Consider the following 22,202-nt stretch of genomic DNA (forward strand, 5'->3'; position numbering starts at 1 on the left):
TTGTCTTCATTGAATATTGTATATCCTGTGAGGTCAGCTCTCGAAAGAATCATCCTGAGATTAGGGTTCCTTCAAAGTGACTTTTAGCATCAGAAGAATATTTTAACTTGGAGACCGGCATCAGATTTGTGGGTTTATTCTATGTCCTGAAATAATCCAACATTGACGCAAGGTATTATATACAAATAAACTTGCTATTATCATGGATATGTTGAGGCTTCCTATGACTAGTTGCTTGTACCACTTCATGAAATGGTTAAAAAAAAAAGATATCTCTATTTTACCTTTTTCACTGGAGTAGAGGGCTGCAAATGTGACCATGATGAAAACTGTGGAGTACTTCCCCGCATTGACCAAATGTGGGAATGTGTTCCCACTGTCACGGCATCTTCGAAGACACTGGGCAAACCGTATCCACGGAGGAATGCATTGGATTAGACTTATCACTCCAGATGTAGAGCCAATACATCCAACATCTGTAAGAAATAGAAGAATCAGGAATGAGGAAATCTGTATTGTAAGAGCTGCACTTTCTCCCTGCCACCGACTCAGGGGCAGCTCAAGGCAACCTGCTGCCTGAGGCGAGGAATGAGATGGCGCCCTCTCCAGTCAAAATATCCGCAATGTTTTGCCTTCAAGCAGGGCAACTCAGGATGAATCCTGGTGGCAGCGCTCAAAGGACTCTCACTCACTGGGCTGGCTCTAGGGTAAATAGTGCACCCACCATCTCCCACCCCAATTGATCCCTATTACTCAGGAGGGGTGGGGGCAAAAATGTAAGGAAGTCAGACAGACCCCCCCAAAAAAATTTCTAAATACCTGGTTGTCCAGCGGGGGTCCCGGGAGCATTCTCCCACGCTCGGGCCGTTGGCTGCCAGTAAACAAAATGGTGCCGATGGCCCTTTGCCCTTAGCATGTGACAGGGTATCCGTGCCATTGGCCAGTCCCTGTTGCATTGTAGGAGCAATGGAAGGCCGGCGCCATCTTTAAAAATGGCATGGGCCATCCATTCAGCGCCAGATTTTGTCTACTGCTAAATCTGTTGAAAATCTAGAAATTAAAATGTTGAATGTTGAAAAAGAGCTTGTGGAAAAAACGAAGAAATTACAAACCATAGATGTGAAAATGGAAAGTTTGAATAATTTGCAAAGTGAATTAATTAAGGAAAATCAAATCCTTCATCAGAAAGTGGAAAACTTGGATAATCAAATGCGTGCAAGACACCTGAGATGCATTAATTTCCCAAAACTGCCATATATGGCGGCTAAAGATCTATGGAGAAAATATATGATTGAAAATTTAAAAATTACTGAAGAAACTCTTCCTATTATATCAAAAGCCTTTTATATCCCACAAAAAAAAAGTACTGAGTCTGATTTAGATAATTTTCAGATACTGGTCCCTAGAGAAACACCAACTATGAATATCTCAGAATTGCTTGAACAATCGGAAGAAAGTGTGGCTATACCATCAACTTTGATAGTAGTTTTTCTACTTCAGTCTGATAGAGAATGGGTTTTTAAGAAATACTTCTCTCATCGAACTGAAACTTTCTTTAGCCTTAAAGTTCAGATATTCCCTGATCTCTCGAGGCAGACGCAGAAAAGACGACAACAATTTCTGCTGTTAAAGCCACAAGTGCTGGAGATGGGTGGATTGTTTTTGTTAAAGTTCCCTTGCAAGTGCTTGGTTAAGTTTCAAAGCAATTCTTATATGTTCTTTCAGCCTCCTCAACTAACATCTTTTATTGCTAGTAAAAAAAGTTCTGTTGTATTTTCCTCTCTTGTAACTTGATATGTAAACTTCTAAAGGTGTGTTAAAAAGGTCTATTAGAAATATAACTCACCCTATATTTGATTATTGATGTATAAAATTTTTCTTAAGATTGTGTGAATCTTGGATCCATATTGTGAGCTAAAAAATATGACTACACAGATCTTTATACTAAGGATTGTAATTGAAATATTATTATTAGATGGAAATATGTTAGGATTCCTATTGTGGGTTGTTATTTACTTAATGATCTGAAGTATGTGTAGTGTATGTATTTCAATTTCAAGTATTCTTGGATTAAAATTGTAAAATTGATAAATAAAAAAAAAAAAAAAGACCAAAGGGTCTTCTGCATAATTTTAAAAAGCTGGCCAGTTTCACACCTCTAGTAAAACTACTATTAAAATTATTTGATAGCTTTATTCAACTAATTCTATACGGCTATGAGAGTGAAGTCTGGAAAGTATACAGGAAGGAAAAGAATGTCAATATAAATCTTGCACCTCCATTTCCGTAACATACTGTGCATCCATGGAAATTCACCCAGCAATGGAGCTTGGGTGTTTCCCTTACAACTCATCAAACCAAAAAATATTTTCAAATTCTGGTATCACCTCACAGTAATAGCAAAACAAACACCTTCTACTGCCAGACACCTTGTGAACTAACACAAAACCCCGCAAAAAAGACACTCAAAATCTATACAGCAAGCCTATTGTAACATAACAGTAATATCACCAAGGACTCAAACAACAATAACCCTACCTGTGAAAAAGCAGCACTGTAAATATTACACTGGATCCCAGAATACCAATGCACCACCTCCCGAGGAAACAAACAACTCCGATTGCTATAGATCCCTACACAGACACGCTAGCAGAATCTCTCATCATGGTCACACACACAGAGCAGAGACAGACCCTCACCAAATACAGAATAAAGGATCACAAATTAGACAAACTGAAATGGAAACCCCAAGAAGCCAGATTCTGAGTGTAACAATGGAAAAACAGAACCACCATTCCTCATAAAACAAATAAAATCAAGAAACATAAAGCATCAATTATAATAGTAAAATCATTCTAATAAAAGAATATTTTAAAACTACTGATAAATAGAATAATTTCTATTAATTAAAATCAAATACATTTTTAAAAAATTTCCCAAGCATCAATAATATATTTCAAAAGAGCATACATAAGAATTAACACCCAGTAATTAAAACTAATAAGGATTTTAAAAAGCCCCTGCTGTCCATACCTGGGAACTCTTCATTTCCAGTCACTCTGAAATTCTCGCGGATTAGGTTAGGGGAGTGCCCAAACTTAATCCTCTCTCTCACACATACTCACATGTTCATTCTTATTAAGACTTTTTTTACTAGCCAATTTTAAAGCAGGGGGCTATGCTATGGCGGTGGGTGTGATAAGGAAATGTCATTTAGCTCCCCCTCCCAAATTCTTCTGTCTAGAGACAGAAGAATTTAAGCAATAGGGATGTGAATCGTTTATCTGACTATTGAAAATATCGTCAGATATTTTCAATATCGTCAGATATCGGGGGGTCCCCGATAACGATAGGAAACCCCACGATTAATTTAGTGGGTTTTCTTATCGTTATAGGGGGGAGGGGGGCAGGAAGAAAGGACACAACCTAAAAACACAACCTGACCCTGTAAAATGAGTTTGTTAGTATCCCTCCACCCTACGGACCCCCCCAAAATTTTTTTTAAATATCTGGCGGTCCAGCGGGGGTCCCGGGAGCATTCTCCCATGCTCGGGCTGTCGGCTGCCACTAATCAAAATAGCACCGATGGCCCTTTGCTCTTACCATGTGACAGGGGCTATCGGTGCCATTGGTCGGCCCCTGTCACATGGTAGGTGCACTGGATGGCCCACGCCATTTTTAAAGATGGTGCCGGCCGTCCATGGCTCCTACCATGTGACAGGGACCGGCCAATGGCACGGATACCCTGTCACATGCTAAGGGCAAGGGCCATCGGCGCCATTTTGTTTACTGGCAGCCGACGGCCCGAGCGTGGGAGAATGCTCCCAGGATCCCCACTGAACCACCAGGTATTTAAAAAAATTTTTGGGGGGGGGGTCCGGAGGGTGGGGGGATACTAACAAACTCATTTTAAAGAGTTGGCTGTATTATTTGGTTATTGGCTCGGGCGCAGCCGATAAAAAAAAAAACCCCGATCAGACTGCAAGATACAAATTTCACGATGTGAATCGGAACCGGAATCCGAACCGATACCGGCTCCGATTCACATCTCTATTAAGCAATAGTACAAGAAGGATTGGGGGGGTGCTGAAGAGGCACACAAATGCATTAGCCCCCGGGCGCCAGAGACCTTTGGTACACCACTGGGCGTGAGCCATATGCGGCCCCAAGCTGCAGCATAGAGGAGTGACGATTTGGCGGGCTACGAGCAGAGCCCAACCTGCTCACGGCCCAGAAAACTACACACTCGGCGGGCTCAATCGAGAATGAGGTAGGAGTCAGGGCCGAGACATGGGGTGGCGTGACCGGGAGGGGGGTGTGGAGGCGCAAGGCAGAAGGTTCGCCTAGGGTGCTTAATCCCCTTGCACCGACCCTGGATAAGAGAGGAGAGGTAGTGAGGTGCTGCAGAGTGAAGGCATTTGTAGGTGAGAAAGAGGAGCTTGAACTAATTGAGGGAGCAGATAAGGAGCCAATGCAGTGACTTCAGAAGAAGGGTTATGTGAGCCTAGTGACTTTGGTGCAGCTGAATTTAGGACAGATTGCAGTGAAGAGCATATGTAATTAGTATGTGTAACTGCATTGCCACATAGAATCAAAAGTTGAATGTGATGATATCATATGAGCTAAAAGCTGGATACCCTAAAAAGGAGATTCTCAGTTTTGAATAAGGTGATTACTACTTTTTATTGTCAGTTTTTCAAATGCTTGATTTTATAAATTTTTATTTCATTTTGGGTCACAGAATTTCAAACCCAGAAAAACTCTGTGGGAACCTACATTGTCTTTCCAACAGAAATATGTATACACTCACATGTACACACACTAATACTTACACACTCATGCACACACAAATATACACTCACCCCCTCCCTCTACCATTACCAGTATTGAAGGTCCAAGGTTTCTGAAGTAAAGCTAGACAGAATTTTCCAACCATCAGGCCGATTCAGCACGGTGCGCTCAGGCCGAGTGCACCGTTAGCCCCCATTTGGACGCGCGTCCAACTCCCCCGAAACTAATAGCGCGCTCAACATGCAAATGCAGGTTGATGAGCCTATTAGGTAGTCCCGCTCGATACAGAAAGTAAAATGTGCAGCCAAGCCGCACATTTTACTCTCAGAAATTAACGCCTGCCCAAAGGCGATATTAAGTCGGAGGCCTCAAAAATTTCAAAAAATTAAAAAAAATAATAAATCTGCCCGCGGGTTGGAAAACGGACACACAATTTTGCCGGTTGTCCGTTTTTCCAAACCTATGGCTGTCAGCGGGTTCGACAACCAACGCCAGTAAAATTGAGCATCGGCTCAATCAAACCCGCTGACAGCCGCCGCTTCTGCCAATAAGGAGGAGCTAGGGACGCGCTAATGTCCCTAGCGCCTCCTTATTAGCGCGGGCCCTCATTTGCATACTGAATCGCGCGCCCAGGAGAGTGGCCTGGGCGCGCGTTGGGAGAGCCGGCGCTCGCCTCGGAGCGCCGGCTCCCTCGCGCATTTTACTGAATCGGCCCGCTTGATGGGGAGCCTGGACTGGCCAAGAAGCACATTAGGCCTGTGTGTAGGGACAGGAAAAACCTTGTGGGGGGTGTGGGGGGGCGGGAGCTGCCAGCTGAAGGTTTGCTGCCTCTCAGCAGTGCTGAATCTCACTCAGCAGTTTTCTGGTTCCTGCTTCAATGCCTCTCCTCCCACTGCAGAGAGGAAGAAGGAAGGAAGGAAGGAGTGAGGATGGAAGCATCAGAGCAAAGAAAAACTGCTCTACTCCCTATTGCAGCCCCTCCCGTCTTGTCCTGTGCAGGGAACAGGAGGAGAGCAGAGCAGTGAGGCCAGAGCACATAGCAGGGAGCAAAGAAAAGCCACTCTTCTCCCTCATCCAATGGCTCCTCCTGTCACTCAGGGGTGGAGGTGAGCCTGGAGCAGACAGAGCAGGGCACAAAAGACTGTGCCTTAGACCTTCTGCTCTGCTGTGCCTTCTGGATAGTGGTAGTAATGAGGGGGGGGGGGGGCGGGGGTGGATGGAAGGCTGGTAATGCCTACGGGGCGGCAAAATGCTAAATCTGTCACTGGTATCTTCCCATATAAAAATCCCCTTTCTTGGAGATTGCAGAAGGGTTCCAGGTCCAAAACAATAGACAAGTGATACCGTGGAAGACCAGCTTCCCTACTGCCATTCCTTAACCAGCTTTCTGCATCAACCACCTACCAGTGCCCTCCTCCCATCTCTCCTCCTTCCTATGCTATAACTTCAGCATATTTCACCAAAGTATGGCACAAACCTCATTACCTTAGGTTGATTAAGTATACACGGGGGAAATCTATCAAATATTTGCTGCAATACAAACATTGCTTGAAGCGTATCGATAGAAGTAACAGAATAATTTTCAAAAGTATTGGTGCAAAATAGGAATAAAACGTTCATAAATCACCCATGGTTTCTTTTCTCTTTACGGGTCGATAAGGCACCCCTGCTATGAACTTAAATACTCTGTGTGATGTTACAGATTCTGTGTAAAATCTCTCGGGCTGGATTCTTTTGGAGTTTACCTGTAGGGGGATGAGACATTCCTTGATGGTTTTGCCAGTTTACATCAAACATGTAAAAACAGGCAAGAACCCAGATGTCTGCAAAGACGGATACAAGGCTGTTTAACTGGTCTGCAAGCCAGAAGTCAGCAAAGCCCACCTTGTGGAATGGCGCTGTGAATACCTTGCACTGAGACAAAGAAGAACAGAACACAAATATTAGATTTAGCACAAGAAAAGAAAACAGAAGCTTCCTAACCATTCCTAAAGACATATCTGTTTCCATCCCAGAGACAGGAGCAAAACTGGAACTGTTCAAAATAAAACGTTTTAAAATTACTATTAAGAGTTTGATCCCATTGAAAATGGTTCCCAGGACCTCGTTTATGTTTGTGTTAAGGGAAGAGTTTAGTCCCTTGTGGAAGGAAAGCCCATGTAAAAATGTGGCAAGTAAGTCCCTATAGGTTCACACGGAAAACCCTTTAATCAAATTTCTACCTTCACACCGCAGGCTTTTTATGCAATAATTCTCCAGCTCACAATTCCCTTCTTGCACTCCCTCAAGAAGCCCCCCGCCCCGAGTTTCCCAACTGACTGCATCATGAGACAGGAAGAATGACTGAGAAACATTTATGGAGAAAAGCTGGAGTACAAATCTCATCCATGTTAAGATGTTAGCCTCCAGGTAAGGACTGAACTGAACTCTGCACACTGTGCTGCCCTCGAGCCATCGTTTTAAGATATAGCCACTCTCATTTTGGCCTGTGCTTTATCGGCTGTAGATTTCCCTGTCCTGTACCTCCTAAATTCCCAAGTTCTGCCAGCAGCTATGCCTTAATCAGAACCTTTTTTTTTTTTAAAGCAGATATTATCTGCAGAACAGCAGCAGTGAGGGAGGCTATAGCAGATGCAGACAAGGGGAGATGGTATGACAAAACCAGCAGCAAGTTATGATACAAAGACTATGGCAATGGGTGTTGCTGTAGCAGGTTGCAAGAGGGTAAGGCTTTGGAAGAAGCAGTTGCTGTGGGCTGTACTGCGATAGAATGAAGGGGTGATAATTTATAGACACCCCCTCTCTATCAAAACAAAATAGCATCTCGTGTGCATACAAGAAACTTACCATTAACTTCAAGAGCCAAACTCTTGACTTGTAGTAGAAGGTTTTAGTTGGGTTAATAAGAAGTAAAATCATGAAACTGTAGAAGGCCAGTGGGTTCATCTGGAGAGGAAAAGGGAGCCAGGCACTGTACAGGCAATTTAAGACACTTATGCACCAGGCAACTCCAAGAACCCCAGCTAACTGAAAGATTAAACAAAGATAAACACAATTAGAACTCCCTCACATAACAGGGTCTGTCTGGCAAGCTACAGAGGAGACCCAGGAGGCCGATGTTTAACTAACAGCTTTGTGACTTGACATGGGAAGAGAGGGATACTGAGTGTGAACCAAATAGATCTTGGAGAACCTAAGAGGAAGATGAAAAATCAGTCCATATAGGGAGTGATATCTTACTCACAGTCAAGCTTTATGGCTGGCATGGGGATATATTCTTAACAGTGTAGTCAGAGATGATTGGATGAGCAGCTGGCCTTTTGCTGTCTTAATCTACTATGTTACTATAAACACTTAACATGAGAGATTTTATACATATTTCTCATAGGTTCCCTGCGGATTCAAGGTTGTTAGGGGATAACCTGAAGCACTTTCATGATCTTCATGCATACTGCTAATGCAGTTGTTCTGAAGTCCTGCCATTCCTAGGAAAATAGGAACTGCAAATCCCAGAATGCATTGGGAATATCCAAGTCTGGATGAGCTCATTCCTGATGATCTAGGGTCAGTGCTCCCTAGGCTCCTGGAGTCAGGAGAAACTGCATAAGCAGCCTGATGCTACATAATTTACAACTTATTGCACAATCAACAAACCTGAAACCCCACTTTCTAATTCAATCATCTAAAGAAAGGTCTGCCTTCAGTCTCTGCTCTCTTTCACTCTGCTTCCTACTCTAGACCCTTATCTCCCTTACCAAACAGGCTACAGAGAACAGGAGGTAAGATGGTTGAGGCTGAAGCAGACAGAGCAGAGGAGAGAGGAGGCACTCTGCTCCCTAATCCAGCTCCTGCTCTCTTGTTGTCCTTCCCCCCCCCCCTCCCCCGACACTCCAGTCCATAAGTGAACAAGAGGGAAGGGGGTGAAGTCGGAGTGGATAGAGAAAACAGTCAGAATGTTTGATCCCTCAAAGATCTCTTAAATCAAACCAAAGATGTTTGATATAATTGCTGGATGGAGTGATGTCCCTTTAGAAGAATTTTATCTTTATACAAAGGGTTGTTGCATCTGCATATCTGGAAAAACATATACTAGCTACAAAGAACTAGATGTGTTTCAGAAATCTGCAACTGCTGATAAATCCCACAGCTGGCAGAGAAGTCATTAATTTCAATTCATATAAGCCTTGATGAATGACACTACTGCTGACAACAAGTTTCAAACTGGTGTTAATTCAATCTCTTTTGTGTCTGTTACCCTGTGTTCAATAGGAGGGTAACGTTAAATGGTGCGCGCCCATGGACATGCCAATTTTATAACATACACGCATTGACGAGCACATGTTATAAAATCCGCTACCCGCGTGCACATGTGTGCTCGATTTTATATCGAGGGGGAAATTTTATAACAGGCACGCAGCAACGCAATAGGCCCCAACCCCAGTTCCCACCCAGTCCGCTCCAATAAAGGAGCGGACTGGGAGGGAACTTCCTAAACCACCTGCCTCCCTTTTCCCCTATTAACCCTGCTAACTACCCTACATTTTTTAGTTTTAAAACTTACCTGCTCTCTGGAGCAGCAGCAGGTTGCACGTGCCCGTCGGATCCCGGCACGAGCTTCAGTGGGACAATGCCTAATGGCACTGTCCCGGTCCACCCATGCCACGCCCAGTTCTCGCCCCAGCCCCACCCCGGCCGTCCCCTTTTGGCTAACACCGTTCTAGTGCACGTACCTGGAGAAACGAGCGTGGCTGCAGGCCATTTCAAATCCACACGGCCCAGCCACCCGCGTATCTCCTGGAATCCCCCCGTGCAGGGTTTTTAAAATTAGCCCTAGAATGCGCAAATTTCTATCTGTGTAATTAACAGCATGAGAAACTGCTGATCCTGAGTACATTGTCAGCATGCATACACCCATATACTCAAAGATGACAAGGACTTTCTCAAGAAAATACAAAAAGACTATTTCAATTCAAAACAAAAATGACATTGTACACTTAAACGTTTGTAATTTATAAATCTTGATAGTTGATTTTTGTACTTGTTAAATTCTGTATTTGTATATAATTTAAATATTTTTTCAAAACAATATGATAGGTTTCCAATGACAAATGGAATTTTTAGTGTGGTTCAAGATGTGAATATGCAAAATTATGCAAATTTTCCATTTAATTGCTGCAGAATTTTGAAAAAATGTGCCGTAGAATCTTGAAAAATCCACCGCAGGAAACTGGGGGCTCAGCCTGGGTTATTTAACAATAATTTATAAACCATTTTTTGGGGGGTTTAGCCCATGAAAAGCAGTGTACAACAATTTTAAAACAAATTAATACAATCTATTTGGTAACGCTACTTCTAAAAATACATTGGTTTTTATTTTACCTCAAAGAAGTGCTGGTAGGACAGGTTGTTTCTAGGATCCAGTTCGAAAATCAAGATGTGGTTCACGCCGGCTTTTCTCCAGCCATAGTTATTGATCCCCAGCAGGAAGATAAACTCAATAATGAGGAAACCTCCTCTGTACAATTTCAGTAATGGCCAGACCAGGAGATCGCTGGACCCATGGAAAACTAAACATCAGGGAAGCAGAAAGCAGCACTCCAGTTAGTTAGCAGGTGCAACTTGAGAGGGCAAATCTGTTGGGACAATTTTCAATGTAGACCTAGGCACACAAGTCTGCTTTGAAAAGTGGTGTAACTTATGTGCGTTTTTGCAGAATTCCCTTTGCAGGCTGTTTGAAAATGACCCCCCAGAATACACACACACATACATAGTGTGTGTATGTGTGTGTGTGTATGCATACATACATACATATAAATACTATATATATGTGGGAAATATGCGCTTGCCAGCAAGCCATTTCATCAGGGTTTAAACACTAACTTCCCTTCTCCCTGACATTTGCCTGAATAAAAGCATCACTTGTGCTTAAGTCTCTGCCTGGGAAAGGATACCTGTTGGCCCTGAATTCCTGGGGGAGGGGCTGGGTTTTCCCTAGTCAGAGGCAGGACAAAGTCAGGAGGTATAGATTTCAGCAGCCAATGATATGATCCGTGCACACCCCCTGAGCCAAAGCCAATGGTGTAATGACTCTTCTGTTGCTATGGGAAAGTAGCCAATCATGTAATGACACATCATCTGCCTTTGTATGAATGTACAATAAAAGGAAGAGGCTCGGGAGGACAAACTCTCTTTGCCACTTTGCCTTCTCCCTCTTCCTGCCTGCCATGAAAGCTGTCTGATGCCTCTTCATTACTGCTATAATATATTTATAAATGGTAAGAAACAGATATAAAATAGCACTCAACAGGTCATGCATGTGTATTAAAATTAAAGAATTTTATCATTCAGTATGAGTATATTTTGGAAAGTGCTGTTAGTGACAGGGTGAATGAACATGTCTGTTTCTCTTAATGCTGGAAATGGATGGGTTGCGCTTTCTGTCTCCTCTATGTATAAAAGCTTATAAATTACTGTAAGACCTCTGAGCCAGCATATATTATGGAAGGACACTATAACATCTCAATCTGGTCTATTTATGTGCTTGAAAAAGTTCAATAAAACATTTTACTACAAAAATATATTTCTTTTTTTTTTTTTTAACCAAAAAGACAGGATTTCAACACACATTCCAGGTATATCTTTGGCATTCATAAATTCTGTCTTGCTATTTCATTTACAAAATGTTCTGAGTCTAAAAGCCAAAAACTCTATATTACTTAGTGTGTAAAATAAAATGCTTACAATTGTAATCCTTTCCCCCACTGGAGTTCAGTTGTATCCCTTGAAACTGCAGGAATGAACGAGCACTGATGCCATCAGCCTCTGGTCCAGCACTCACAAGGCCCTAACTGCACTGCACCAATCAATTTTTCTCAACCTTTTTATCAATCAGAATTTGGCAGTGCCAAAAGTCCCACATTTTGTCATGATCCTGGGATCCTGCCAGGTACTTGTTATCTGAACTGGCCAATGTTGGAAACAGGATACTGGGCTTGATGGACCTTTGGTCTGACCCAGAATGGCATGTTCTTATGTTTTGTTGTTATGACTTCAAAACATTTATTTGTTTCTCAGCTTAACAGCAGAGTTCAATCTTTGTAATAAGGACAGGGACAGATGATGTGTTCTTTCTATAAGTTTACCCTTGTCAAGGTAAAGAGATAATAATGATGAGAAAAATAAAAAAAATATTTCCTAGCCAGCTATTCCATCTTCAAATATGATGAACTGTCCTAAAGACCCAGGGACAGGTTGTGGACAAATCCCTCTGTATTTCCTTTTAATTGTAGCAATAGGAAGTTTCTTCTTTACAGCTGACTCAATAAGTTGTTATTCTGAGCACTGAGGGTTTTTTTAAACAACTATCTGGAATAAAGTAAAATAAAACAATTCATTTTACCTGGAGTTAAGTATTATTCATACGAACCTATGAGACTCATTAGCACCACCAAGGCAATGATCAGGCCACAATATATTCCAACCCGAAACGTGGTCCAGATTGGAGCAGACTAGGACAAAAATGGAAGGAATGAAATATCTTGGGTGAGAAATTACAGCTTCTCCTTTAATCTATCCAGCACAGCCTATAAAAAGCAAGTATTTATGGAACACCAGCAGGTCTTTCAGCCTGGATAAAAAAGAAGCACAGGAAATGAGGATAGAGGAGGACCATAAGGCCCATCCAGTCTGCCCAATTTCCTTCCTTCTCTGGTTTTAAACTTCACTTCTTTGCAATTAAGGATCCTCCTTGGTGCTCAGTATGGGCCGGATTTTAAAAGGGTTACGCGCACCAGGCCTATTTTAAAAAGGCCTGGCGACAAGCGTAAAGCCCTCGGGACGCGTGTAAGTCCCGGGGCTTTACAAAAGGGGCGAGGCGGGATGTGGGCGGGGTGTGTGCGGGGTGGGACGGTCCAGGGGCGGGGACAGTCTCCCGGCACAGTGGCTATATTTGTGGCTGTGCTGGGGATTGCGCGCCGGCAGTTGGCCGGCACTCGCAACATGCACCTGCCCAGAGGCAAGCGCAAAAGGTAAAATAAACGTCAGGGGGGATTAGAGTAGGGCTGGGGGGGAAAGGTTAGGGGAAGGGTGGGAAGGTCAGGCTAGGAGGAAGGGAAGTTCCCTCTCAGGCCGCTCCGATTTCGGCCTGGAAGGGAACGTGGGAAGGCAGTGCGGCTCGGCGCTCACAAGGTGCACAATTGTGCACCCCCTTGTGCGCGCTGACCCTGGATTTTATAACATGCACGCGCCTGCGCGTGCATGTTATAAAATCGGGCATACATGTGCGTGCGCCTATGTATGTATCAGGATTTTCCGCAGCCAAAAGCATGTTCTAAGCAAATCAAGAATGAGGACTGCTGTCGTGGAATAATGCACCACCTTTTTGATTCATGGAGACATGTCAAAGAATCACTGTCAGGAGCTACCTTCTTTTGACCTTAAAAATGTAGCTCTTGGGCCTTCTCAGTGCTATCCACTGCTGTGCAGAAGACCCAGATTTGATTCCCAGGCTCAGCTTTTCCTCCCCAGGCAGGCCAGCTGGGGCTAAGGATGGTGTGGAGGCTGCGTTCCCAGTCCCTTGTAGGGGCAGGGGATCAAGTCATCATACAGCATCAACACCTAAGTGGCTGGAACTGAGGTGCTAAAAGTGCCTGTGTACCCTTGCACCTGCACGTGGCCGATCAGGGTGGGGCTAAAACAGAGTGCGTAGTTTTAAAAATCAGATTTTTACTTTTCCCGACCTAAACCCACTCCAGGGAAGGCCTCTTCATAGTATCTAAAAGGACCATGCTCCGTGGAAGCCGATGGAGTGAGACAGTTTATTTATTTTATTTTATTTATTTATATTCCGCTTTTCACAGTGCTTCAAAGTGGATTACATTCAGGTGCTGTAGGTATTTTGCAAGCAGGGCATGGCCACTTTAAAATGCACACAGATAAGCCCGTAAAGCCCAAACAATTCCGGATTCACAGGCAGAGTTTCACTGCTTGGGGCATTTGGGATCCCCCACTTATCAATCTGAGGCATTCAAAAGACAAGATTTGGTCAAACTGCAGTTTATTCATGTTCTCAATGTCATGCTTCACTCATGCTGTTCTGGTGACATGCTCAAAAGATACTTGAAAACTTTTCTATTTATGGTTTGTATTTCTTGGGAATATTTTTAAAATCTAATTTAGCAAACTTGATTATTGTTTTTCTGAAAAAAAAAAAAAAAAGCAAGAACTGTAAACTAATAACAATTACATCTAATTCTCTAGCAGGATCATCAGGCTTCAGGTAATATTAAGTGTATGGCAAAGCCCTGTCCATAAATCCTCATTGTTTATACAGTGAGAATGTAGAAAGGAATCCAGAATGACTTGTAAGGTAGAGATCAGAGGAATGAATACAAGATGCTAACTGCACTATTTCCTTAGCTTTCCCCAGGCATCAGTAACAATAATCAATTGTGGTCATGTGATCTCATTACTTGTTGTGTTAAAGGCTTCAACCCATGAAGAGGAAGAAGATACATTCAGTAGCTCTGAATTCCTTTCGCTCTATTGTCCTCTCAGCTCAAGGCCAGGCAGCAGCATCTACTGGCAAAAACCTGGAACTGCTGCACCAACATGACATGAAATTGGGCAGGAGTGATCAGCTCTAACCCACATTTCGGCAACCTGCTTCGGGAAGTCTAATACGTATGACCTCATTGAAAAAGAAAAGAAAATGCAAGCTTTCATTTGAAGCAGTTGTGCCTTCAAGAATAATCTCTGAAAGTTGTTAAAATGTCTTTTCACCCCCAAAGAAAAGGTTTTCCAGTTACTCTTGAAAGACAACCAACCTGGGCTGCCCCGAGTGGGGGAACTCGCAGTCTCTTCATAGCTTTTTGCCGGTCTCCTCCTTCCAACTGGTTGGTGAAAAGGGACTTGAAAAAAGGCAAAGAGAATAATTACTTTGGTTCCAAGTACCTTGTACAAACAGAAAGCCCAAACACTTGGCACCTATTGATAGCAGCTGGACCACATTTACTGGTGATTTCAGTGACCTCTGGAAAGGACCAGGAAATAATAAGGTCAGAAGCAGAACTTCAGGCAGCTAAGCAAGAGGAGCAAAGCAGAGAGGACAAGCAATGCAAGGAAGAGTATATTTGGGGAGAAATCAAGAAACATCAGGTCTTTTATCTTTATGAATAACCTCCAGCAGATTATAATGTGCTTAGACTGTAACTTTGGCACTGAAACCATCTGCTGGTAACTTTTTGACCACCAGAGATCATTTCATATTACAGTCTATATTATATAACATTTCCCCATTTCTAAATATAATGTATCCTAATTAGCAAGTTCATTTTCCATATGTATAGCAATATGAGCTTCTAGTTCTATACGGTTTATTTAAATACAGTCAACTTTTCTTTAAGTTCCATCTATCAAAAGCACAAATTAAAGCTAACTGGCACAACACTTTCACCAGGTTTTTTTTCTGTTTTTCACTATCCTGGCAACAAAGTGAGGCAGAGCATAACTGATAAGAATGACCAACACACAAGCCTATCATTCATGCAGCTGGGATCTGGTACTGTATGTTTTTCTCATATCCTGATTCTGATACAGATTAGTGGGGTAACTGCATACTGATGTCATTAATTCCTGGAACATACTGAGTTTAAATTTTTTAATGAAAGGAGTTCACTAAATGATCTCTCCAATGTATAAAAGCATGAAGAGCCTTAAGCAGGAATATTATATAATTTATAGTTTTCAAAGCCAATCAAAATATTGTAGGAGCCTACATGTAAAGACTATAAATGTGTATTCATTGGGGCCTTTAATCCATGAAATTCAGAGGTATGTAATAAAAAGTCAGGCAAAGGCGAATAAGTCTCCATAGGACAGAACCAAATATCTCCCAAGATAGAGTGAAGATCTTTTTCTTGCAACATGAAATAAAATCCTATAGGTGCATGGTCCAGTGGCTCATATGGATGGTTCCCAGTTGGATCCCTGAGTCAACTGGGGATGTTATGGAGGCAGCTCCTGGGGGAAGGGCATGGTAGTCATTGTGGAATGGTGACACCTAGTGGCTGGATTTAGGGCCTGTGATTGCAGGGTTCCAGAACATGGAACCCTGAGGCATGGTCACTGGCTGAGGACTGTTATTGTACCAATTAGACTAGGTACATTGGGAAGAGGGGGAAAATTCCTGGGTACTTGCAAATTAAGTATCATAATACCAGATCCAGCCCTGAGCTGGAAGCCCAGAAGAGCAGGAGGAAACAAGTGAGTCAAAAAATAAATCCTGTGGGCTTATGTGGTTATTGCTATTTATGCAGCTGAAGAATTTTGTTGAATGAGGTCTATAAAATTACAGTAGCTGTAATATATATATATATTGTGTGTGTGTATATATATATATATATATATATATATATACATACACACATATTGACTGCTAAATAAATTAGCAAATTCATCCAACATTATACACCAGGTTAGCATCTGGAGTCCCATTCACGAATGTCTGCCATTAGCACCCACTGCTCAGCTTGAGCACATTCAGTTCTGCTTGACTATTTATAACGTACGAAAGTGATAATTTTCCACAATTAATTAGCGAGGTGTTCTACAGTGCATTCTCATTCTGAGCCAAGGAATAACACTTCTGATGTGCAAATTTTTATATGAGGAAGATGGGTTAAACTGACCTGAATGCATTTTAATGGTCTGTAATAAGACGAGTTTTGGAAGTTACCTTTAACAATAGCATGTGGAACAAAAACACTTACTTTAATTGTACAAACAAAATTAGACTAGTTGATAAAAATGAGAAAAAGAATTCCTAGCATGAGTAGGTTTTTGGTTTTTTTTTTGTACAGGCAGATTAATTCAGGAGGAGATTCTACCCCACTTGTGACAGGCCAGTACAGGCACTAAAATAAATCAATTCATAATCCTGAAACCTTGGCAGTTCAACTTCTGCTTGATTTGGTGGGAAATAACACACAGGCTTCTACATTGAGTCCTCTGGTTACACGTGTGCAGACAGCCAGGGCTGTCCTTGGAGTTGAGGTGAATAGGAGCAATCTCACTGCCACAGTAACCCCCATCCCCAACACTGTAATTTCAGCATTCCAGAGCCCCGCTGCTATTGATTCACCTTGGGCCCTGCACCCTCCTGTAGTCTGCCCTGCAGACAGCTGTAGCCCCTCTTGCCCTAGAGAGCATTACTGGAATGGGGAAGGAAGGCAGAGTGCGCAGGAATGGAAATAAGTATCTTAGGTAAGGAATCTGCAAAACAAAACCTGCAGCAGAAACAGTACCACCATACTTTAAAGAGAATGCAAATATGCAAATCTATCTCATGCATATTCATTGTGGATGGCCTGAAAACTTGACTGGCTGAGGGTCCCCCAGGACAGGTTTGGGAACCATTGGCTTAGGTTTTAGTTAGAGCTGTTTTGTCTCTGTCCTTAATTTTTTTTTTTATTAAAGAAAACTACTAATCCTTTATTTACCATCTTTTCAACACTGTCAGCTGACATATCAGTGGAGTCAATACATGGCATGAAGTCATCAAGCTCTATTAAAACTGCTTTGCCATTGGTTAGGGCTTCCTGATGGGATGAATGTGGATTTCAAAGCATGATCATGTGATGCCATATCACAGATTCCAGCATTTGCTTTTGTTAAAGTGCTAAGGGGTAACAATAAGGCTGATGTAATAAAGGGTGGTAAAAAAAAGTGTGCTAAAATTTAGTGCACATTGTCTTTACTACTGCACTAAAAAAAGGCAGCCAGTGATTGTCTTCCAATGTTCTGAATAACTAGTAAAGGTTTGTATGTTGTCTCTAGTTCCCGTTACACTTCATCTGTCTAAGAATAGTGGACCCTTGTGCTGTGGCATGGTTGACGCAGCCTACTAGACCCATGTTGACAGGTAGCGAATACGCCCTGAGCGGGGACCAGACTGGAGGTTCATCTATACTAGCCTCGTTCCCCACAAGTTGAGCCTTTGGGTTTAAGGCGAGAGTCCCACAGGGCACAAGGAGTAAGAGATTCTGGGACTGGACCAAGGTCAGGTCAGACTTCGGTCAGATAATTACCAGGAGAGACCAGAGATCAGGGCAGGCAGCATGCAAGACATAGACGAGATCTGTAGTAAAGGTCAGTGGCAAGCTGTAGGCAAGAGAGTAGTCCGGGTCCGTAGCAGAGGTCAATACCAGGCAGACAGAAGAGGGACTGGGAGAAGGAAAACTAGACATGAAACGGAGCAGGATGGACTAGGCAAAGCAGGGCTGGCTGGACAATGCAAGGCAGGCTGGACGTGGTGAGGCAGGCTAGGTGAGGCAAGGCAGGCTGGAATAGGAGCCAAGGAGCAAAGCAGGATCAGGAACCAAGGCAGGATCAGGAATGCAGGAGCAACACGCACTGAAATCAAGCAGGAGGACCTTTTGCTGAGGCAAGGTTAAGGAGAGTGGCTGGGGCCTTTATGCCCAGCCATGTCATGTCATCAGTGCGTGCCAGCCAGGCTGTTTCCTGCTGTGGGGACTACAAAGGGTGCTGTGCCACATGCAGGCATGCCTAGGGGAGCTCGGGGAGTGGTGATGCTAGTGGTGTAATGGCGCCATTCATGCCACTTCAGAGGCAGTCAGCATCCTGGAGTGAGTGCTGCCGGTCACGGGATGACACTGCGACCTGTAAACATTACAATATGTCTTTGTTGGACATGCATGCATTGTCTTGTGTTTAAAATGTCCAGTCACTTGTTATTGTGCCAGTAGACACGTGTTTAACCAACATCACTAGATACATTATCAAGCCCCTAAGCTATAGAATCTGCACTCTAAAATGCATGGGATGGGAGTTAGAGCAGAATGAGGTTAACTTATGCACACTGATCATATATTGCCTTCCCTGGTTCTAGTCATAGATTATCTTATTATTAGTGTAAAAGCCATAAAAAATAATGCAGGAAAAACAGCATTTATATCAACTCCCTCAATCACTTATCCCACCCATGGGAACACCCTTCTTCTCCACTATAAACAGACAACACTTATACTGCCTACAGGAAATAAAAGTGCAACACAACATCTGTACCTTTACCCACCAGACAATGTTCAGAAGAAATGCATAGAAGGCAAAAAGTATTTAATTGTATTTCTTCTTTAATTAAGATTCCTATAGGACAAATTTGGGTGGGATCACATAAGTACCATCTAAGGAAACAAAATTATTATAGGGTTTGAAAGGTCAGCACAAATATGGTTTTTGGAGCATAACTGATAAGAATGACCAACACACAAGCCTATCACATTATGGGGGCAATTTTCAAAGCCACTTAGATCATAAAACCCAGTTTTATGCATGTAAGTAGCTCTTTGAAAATAGCCTATATAGATGTGAATGTAAAAATGTGTGTAACTTGATTACACGCATACTTTTCTGTGATCCTGGGATAGACATTCTGGGAGAGCAGAGTTGGAATGGGATTTTCAAAAGTCTGCATGTAAGTTTTCATGCAGAAGTTATACCCTACTAGATGACTTAGAACCAGCATCAGGAAATATTTCTTCACGGAGAGGGGGTTGGATGCCTGGAATGCTCTTCTGGAGAAGGTGATGAAGAGGATGGGAATGAAGAAAAAAATACATGGGAATAACTTGCTGATGTGGTGCTTACTACCTTTAATCAATAAGCTTTCATATTGTTGATACAATTCCATCATTGCTCTCTGCTTCAATGGCAGGGGGAAAAGGGGAAAAAGAGAACTGGATTCAGACAGCAACCAACAAGGACCCCAACTTTTAAGGTTTGGGGAAACAAATAAGCATGGGAGTAACTTGTTGATGTGGCTGTTACTACCCTTAAACAATAAGCCTTATACTTTGGATGCAACTCCAACATTGCTCTCTACTTCAACAGCAAGAGGTAACAGGGAATTGGATTCAGATAGCAACCAACAGGGATCCTGACTTTTACAGTCTGGGAAACTGATAAGTATGGGGGTAATTTACATGGCGTGCATGTTATAAAATCTGATGGCCATGTGTGCATGTGCGGGCGGCCCATAACTCACAAGCGGGGGGGGGGGGGGGGGGGGGGGAAATTTTCCAGTTACATGTGGTGACGCGATGGGCCTTTTTCCCATTTCCCTCCCAATTTCTGCTCCAATTAAGGAGCGTACTGGGAGGGAACTTCCCTACTCCCCTACCTAACCTTCCTCTCTCTTCCCCTCTCCTCCCCGCCTCCTAAACTTAAACTAACTATCCCCAAATTTTTTATTTTGGTACTTACTGCTCCTCTCCCTACACGATACTCTTATCAGAGGAACCGACTCAGGATCCTCCTATCTGATCGCCATGCTTGACATCTCGGCTGTGTTCGACACAGTCAATCACGATGTCCTACTCAACATCCTCAGAAGTATTGGGATCACTGGCAATGCCTTCGCCTGGATTCAATCGTATCTCCAAAATCGCTTTTTTACTGTCCTAGTTGACAACTATGAATCTGATCCCATCAGTCTTCCCCAAGGTGTGCCCCAAGGTTCTTCACTCTCCTCGACGCTATTTAATATATACATGATTCCCCTTACCACGCTTCTCACTAACCTGCACATCAAGCATTTTATTTATGCTGACGATGTGCAACTCATCTTCCCTTTCTCTGACTCTATCCAAACTGCTTTACAAAACTGGGAATCCTGTCTTTCCTCCATCAACCAACTCCTAAAGGACATGCACCTAGCTCTAAACTCCAACAAGACTGAGCTATTAATCATATCTAATAGGCAACCGCTCCCAGACATCCCACTTGCTTACTCGTCTACCAACTTCCCATCACACACTCGTAATTTAGGAGTCATTATTGATAATCACCTTTCTTTTAAACCATTCATTAAATCCATCATAAAGGATTGCTATTTTAAGCTACAAACGATAAAGAAACTCAGATCCCTACTACACTTCACTGATTTCCGCACAGTACTCCAGTCTATTATTTTATCGAAAATTGACTATTGCAATGCACTCTTCCTTGGCATTCCCGCAACACACACTAAGCCATTACAACTCCTACAAAATGCCGCCGCTCGGATACTGTCAAACACAAAGAAAAGAGATCACATCACTCCCACACTTATCGAACTACACTGGCTCCCTATACAGTCACGAATTCTATATAAAACTCTATCTATCATACACAAGAGTCTATTAAATTCCAACCTTAACTGGCTTAATACCCCCTCCTACCTCGCACCTCCAAGAGACCTACCCGCCCAGCCCTCCAAGGAACACTTCGTGCCCAATCTATCAAATCTTTTAAACTCTCCTCTACTATAAACAGAGCCTTTTCTCTTGCCGGCCCCACCATATGGAACTCCCTGCCCCATGATATTCGCATGGAGACATATACCCCCACTTTCAAAAAGAAACTTAAAACCTGGCTCTTTCAACAAGCCTACCACATGTCACCCCCTATTACATAAAACCCCCCTGTGAATTTTACAATGTCATTTTGTTATGAACGCCTTATGTCCGCTGATTTTGTACTGTGCACTCTCATGTATATAGTTATAGTTACAGTTCTATTGCTTTGCATCTACCCATTGATGTTTGTTATATGTAAGGGCTCCTCCCAAAAGTTAATTGTATTTTTCCTAGTTCACTAAGTTATCTGTTACATGTAAGGGCACCGCCCAAAAGTTTTTGTTTTATTGTGAACCGATGCGATGTGCGAATGGATATCGGTATAAAAGAGATGTTAAATAAATAAATAAATAAATAAGTAATCTCAGTGCAACAGCCGGCTAGCTTAATAAAATCCCTGAGTTTCTTATTGTCAATGAACACACTCCACATAGATTATGAGTGCGACTGGATATGGATCTCCCATTTCTTTCTGCCCAATGAGTTAAATTGAAATAAATTAAATTCCCCGGGTTGGTGGAGGCTGGGGATGCTGTGAAGGCAGCATTCACAGTCCCTGGTCGGGGAGGGAGTCATGGTCATTGCCTAAAGGTGACACCAAGTGGGTAGATTCAGGGCCCATGATTGCAGGGTTCTGGAAGCAGTTCAGGGAGATGGTCCCTGGTCCAGAACCTGTATGTTGGAAGGAGATATAAAAAGAGAGGGAAAAAAATCCTTCAGGTAGTTGTGAAGGAAGATTCATGGCACCAGATCCCAGCCCTGGTTCTGATTGACCTGGAAGCCCGAAGGAGCAGGAAGAAATTTCCGGGCCAAAATAAATAATGAATGGAATGAATTGAGCTAAAGCTCAGTATTATGTATTTTGGAGGTCACTGTTCATGATGTATTGTATGGTTTTTATCCCCATATACCAAATACGAGACTCAGAGATATTTTAGAAATTTAGTAAAATGTTTATTATGGTAAATAAATGAAAGCCAATTACAACAGAAGTGTCTG

The 22,202-nt window shown here is 42.7% G+C and overlaps 1 protein-coding gene across 1 annotated transcript in view; it reads right to left on the reverse strand.

The window, feature by feature from the left end:
• LOC115097561 (xenotropic and polytropic retrovirus receptor 1 homolog) overlaps window positions 1-22,202 on the reverse strand; it is a 72,150-nt gene that overhangs the window by 11,165 nt on the left and 38,783 nt on the right. The window contains 6 exon segments of the mRNA XM_029613497.1: window positions 285-476; window positions 6,537-6,705; window positions 7,639-7,818; window positions 10,171-10,358; window positions 12,218-12,299; window positions 14,616-14,699. Of these exon segments, the coding sequence (XP_029469357.1) occupies window positions 285-476; window positions 6,537-6,705; window positions 7,639-7,818; window positions 10,171-10,358; window positions 12,218-12,299; window positions 14,616-14,699 (895 nt within the window).

This window comes from Rhinatrema bivittatum, chromosome 8 (assembly GCF_901001135.1).
Source record: "Rhinatrema bivittatum chromosome 8, aRhiBiv1.1, whole genome shotgun sequence".
NCBI lineage: Eukaryota > Metazoa > Chordata > Amphibia > Gymnophiona > Rhinatrematidae > Rhinatrema > Rhinatrema bivittatum.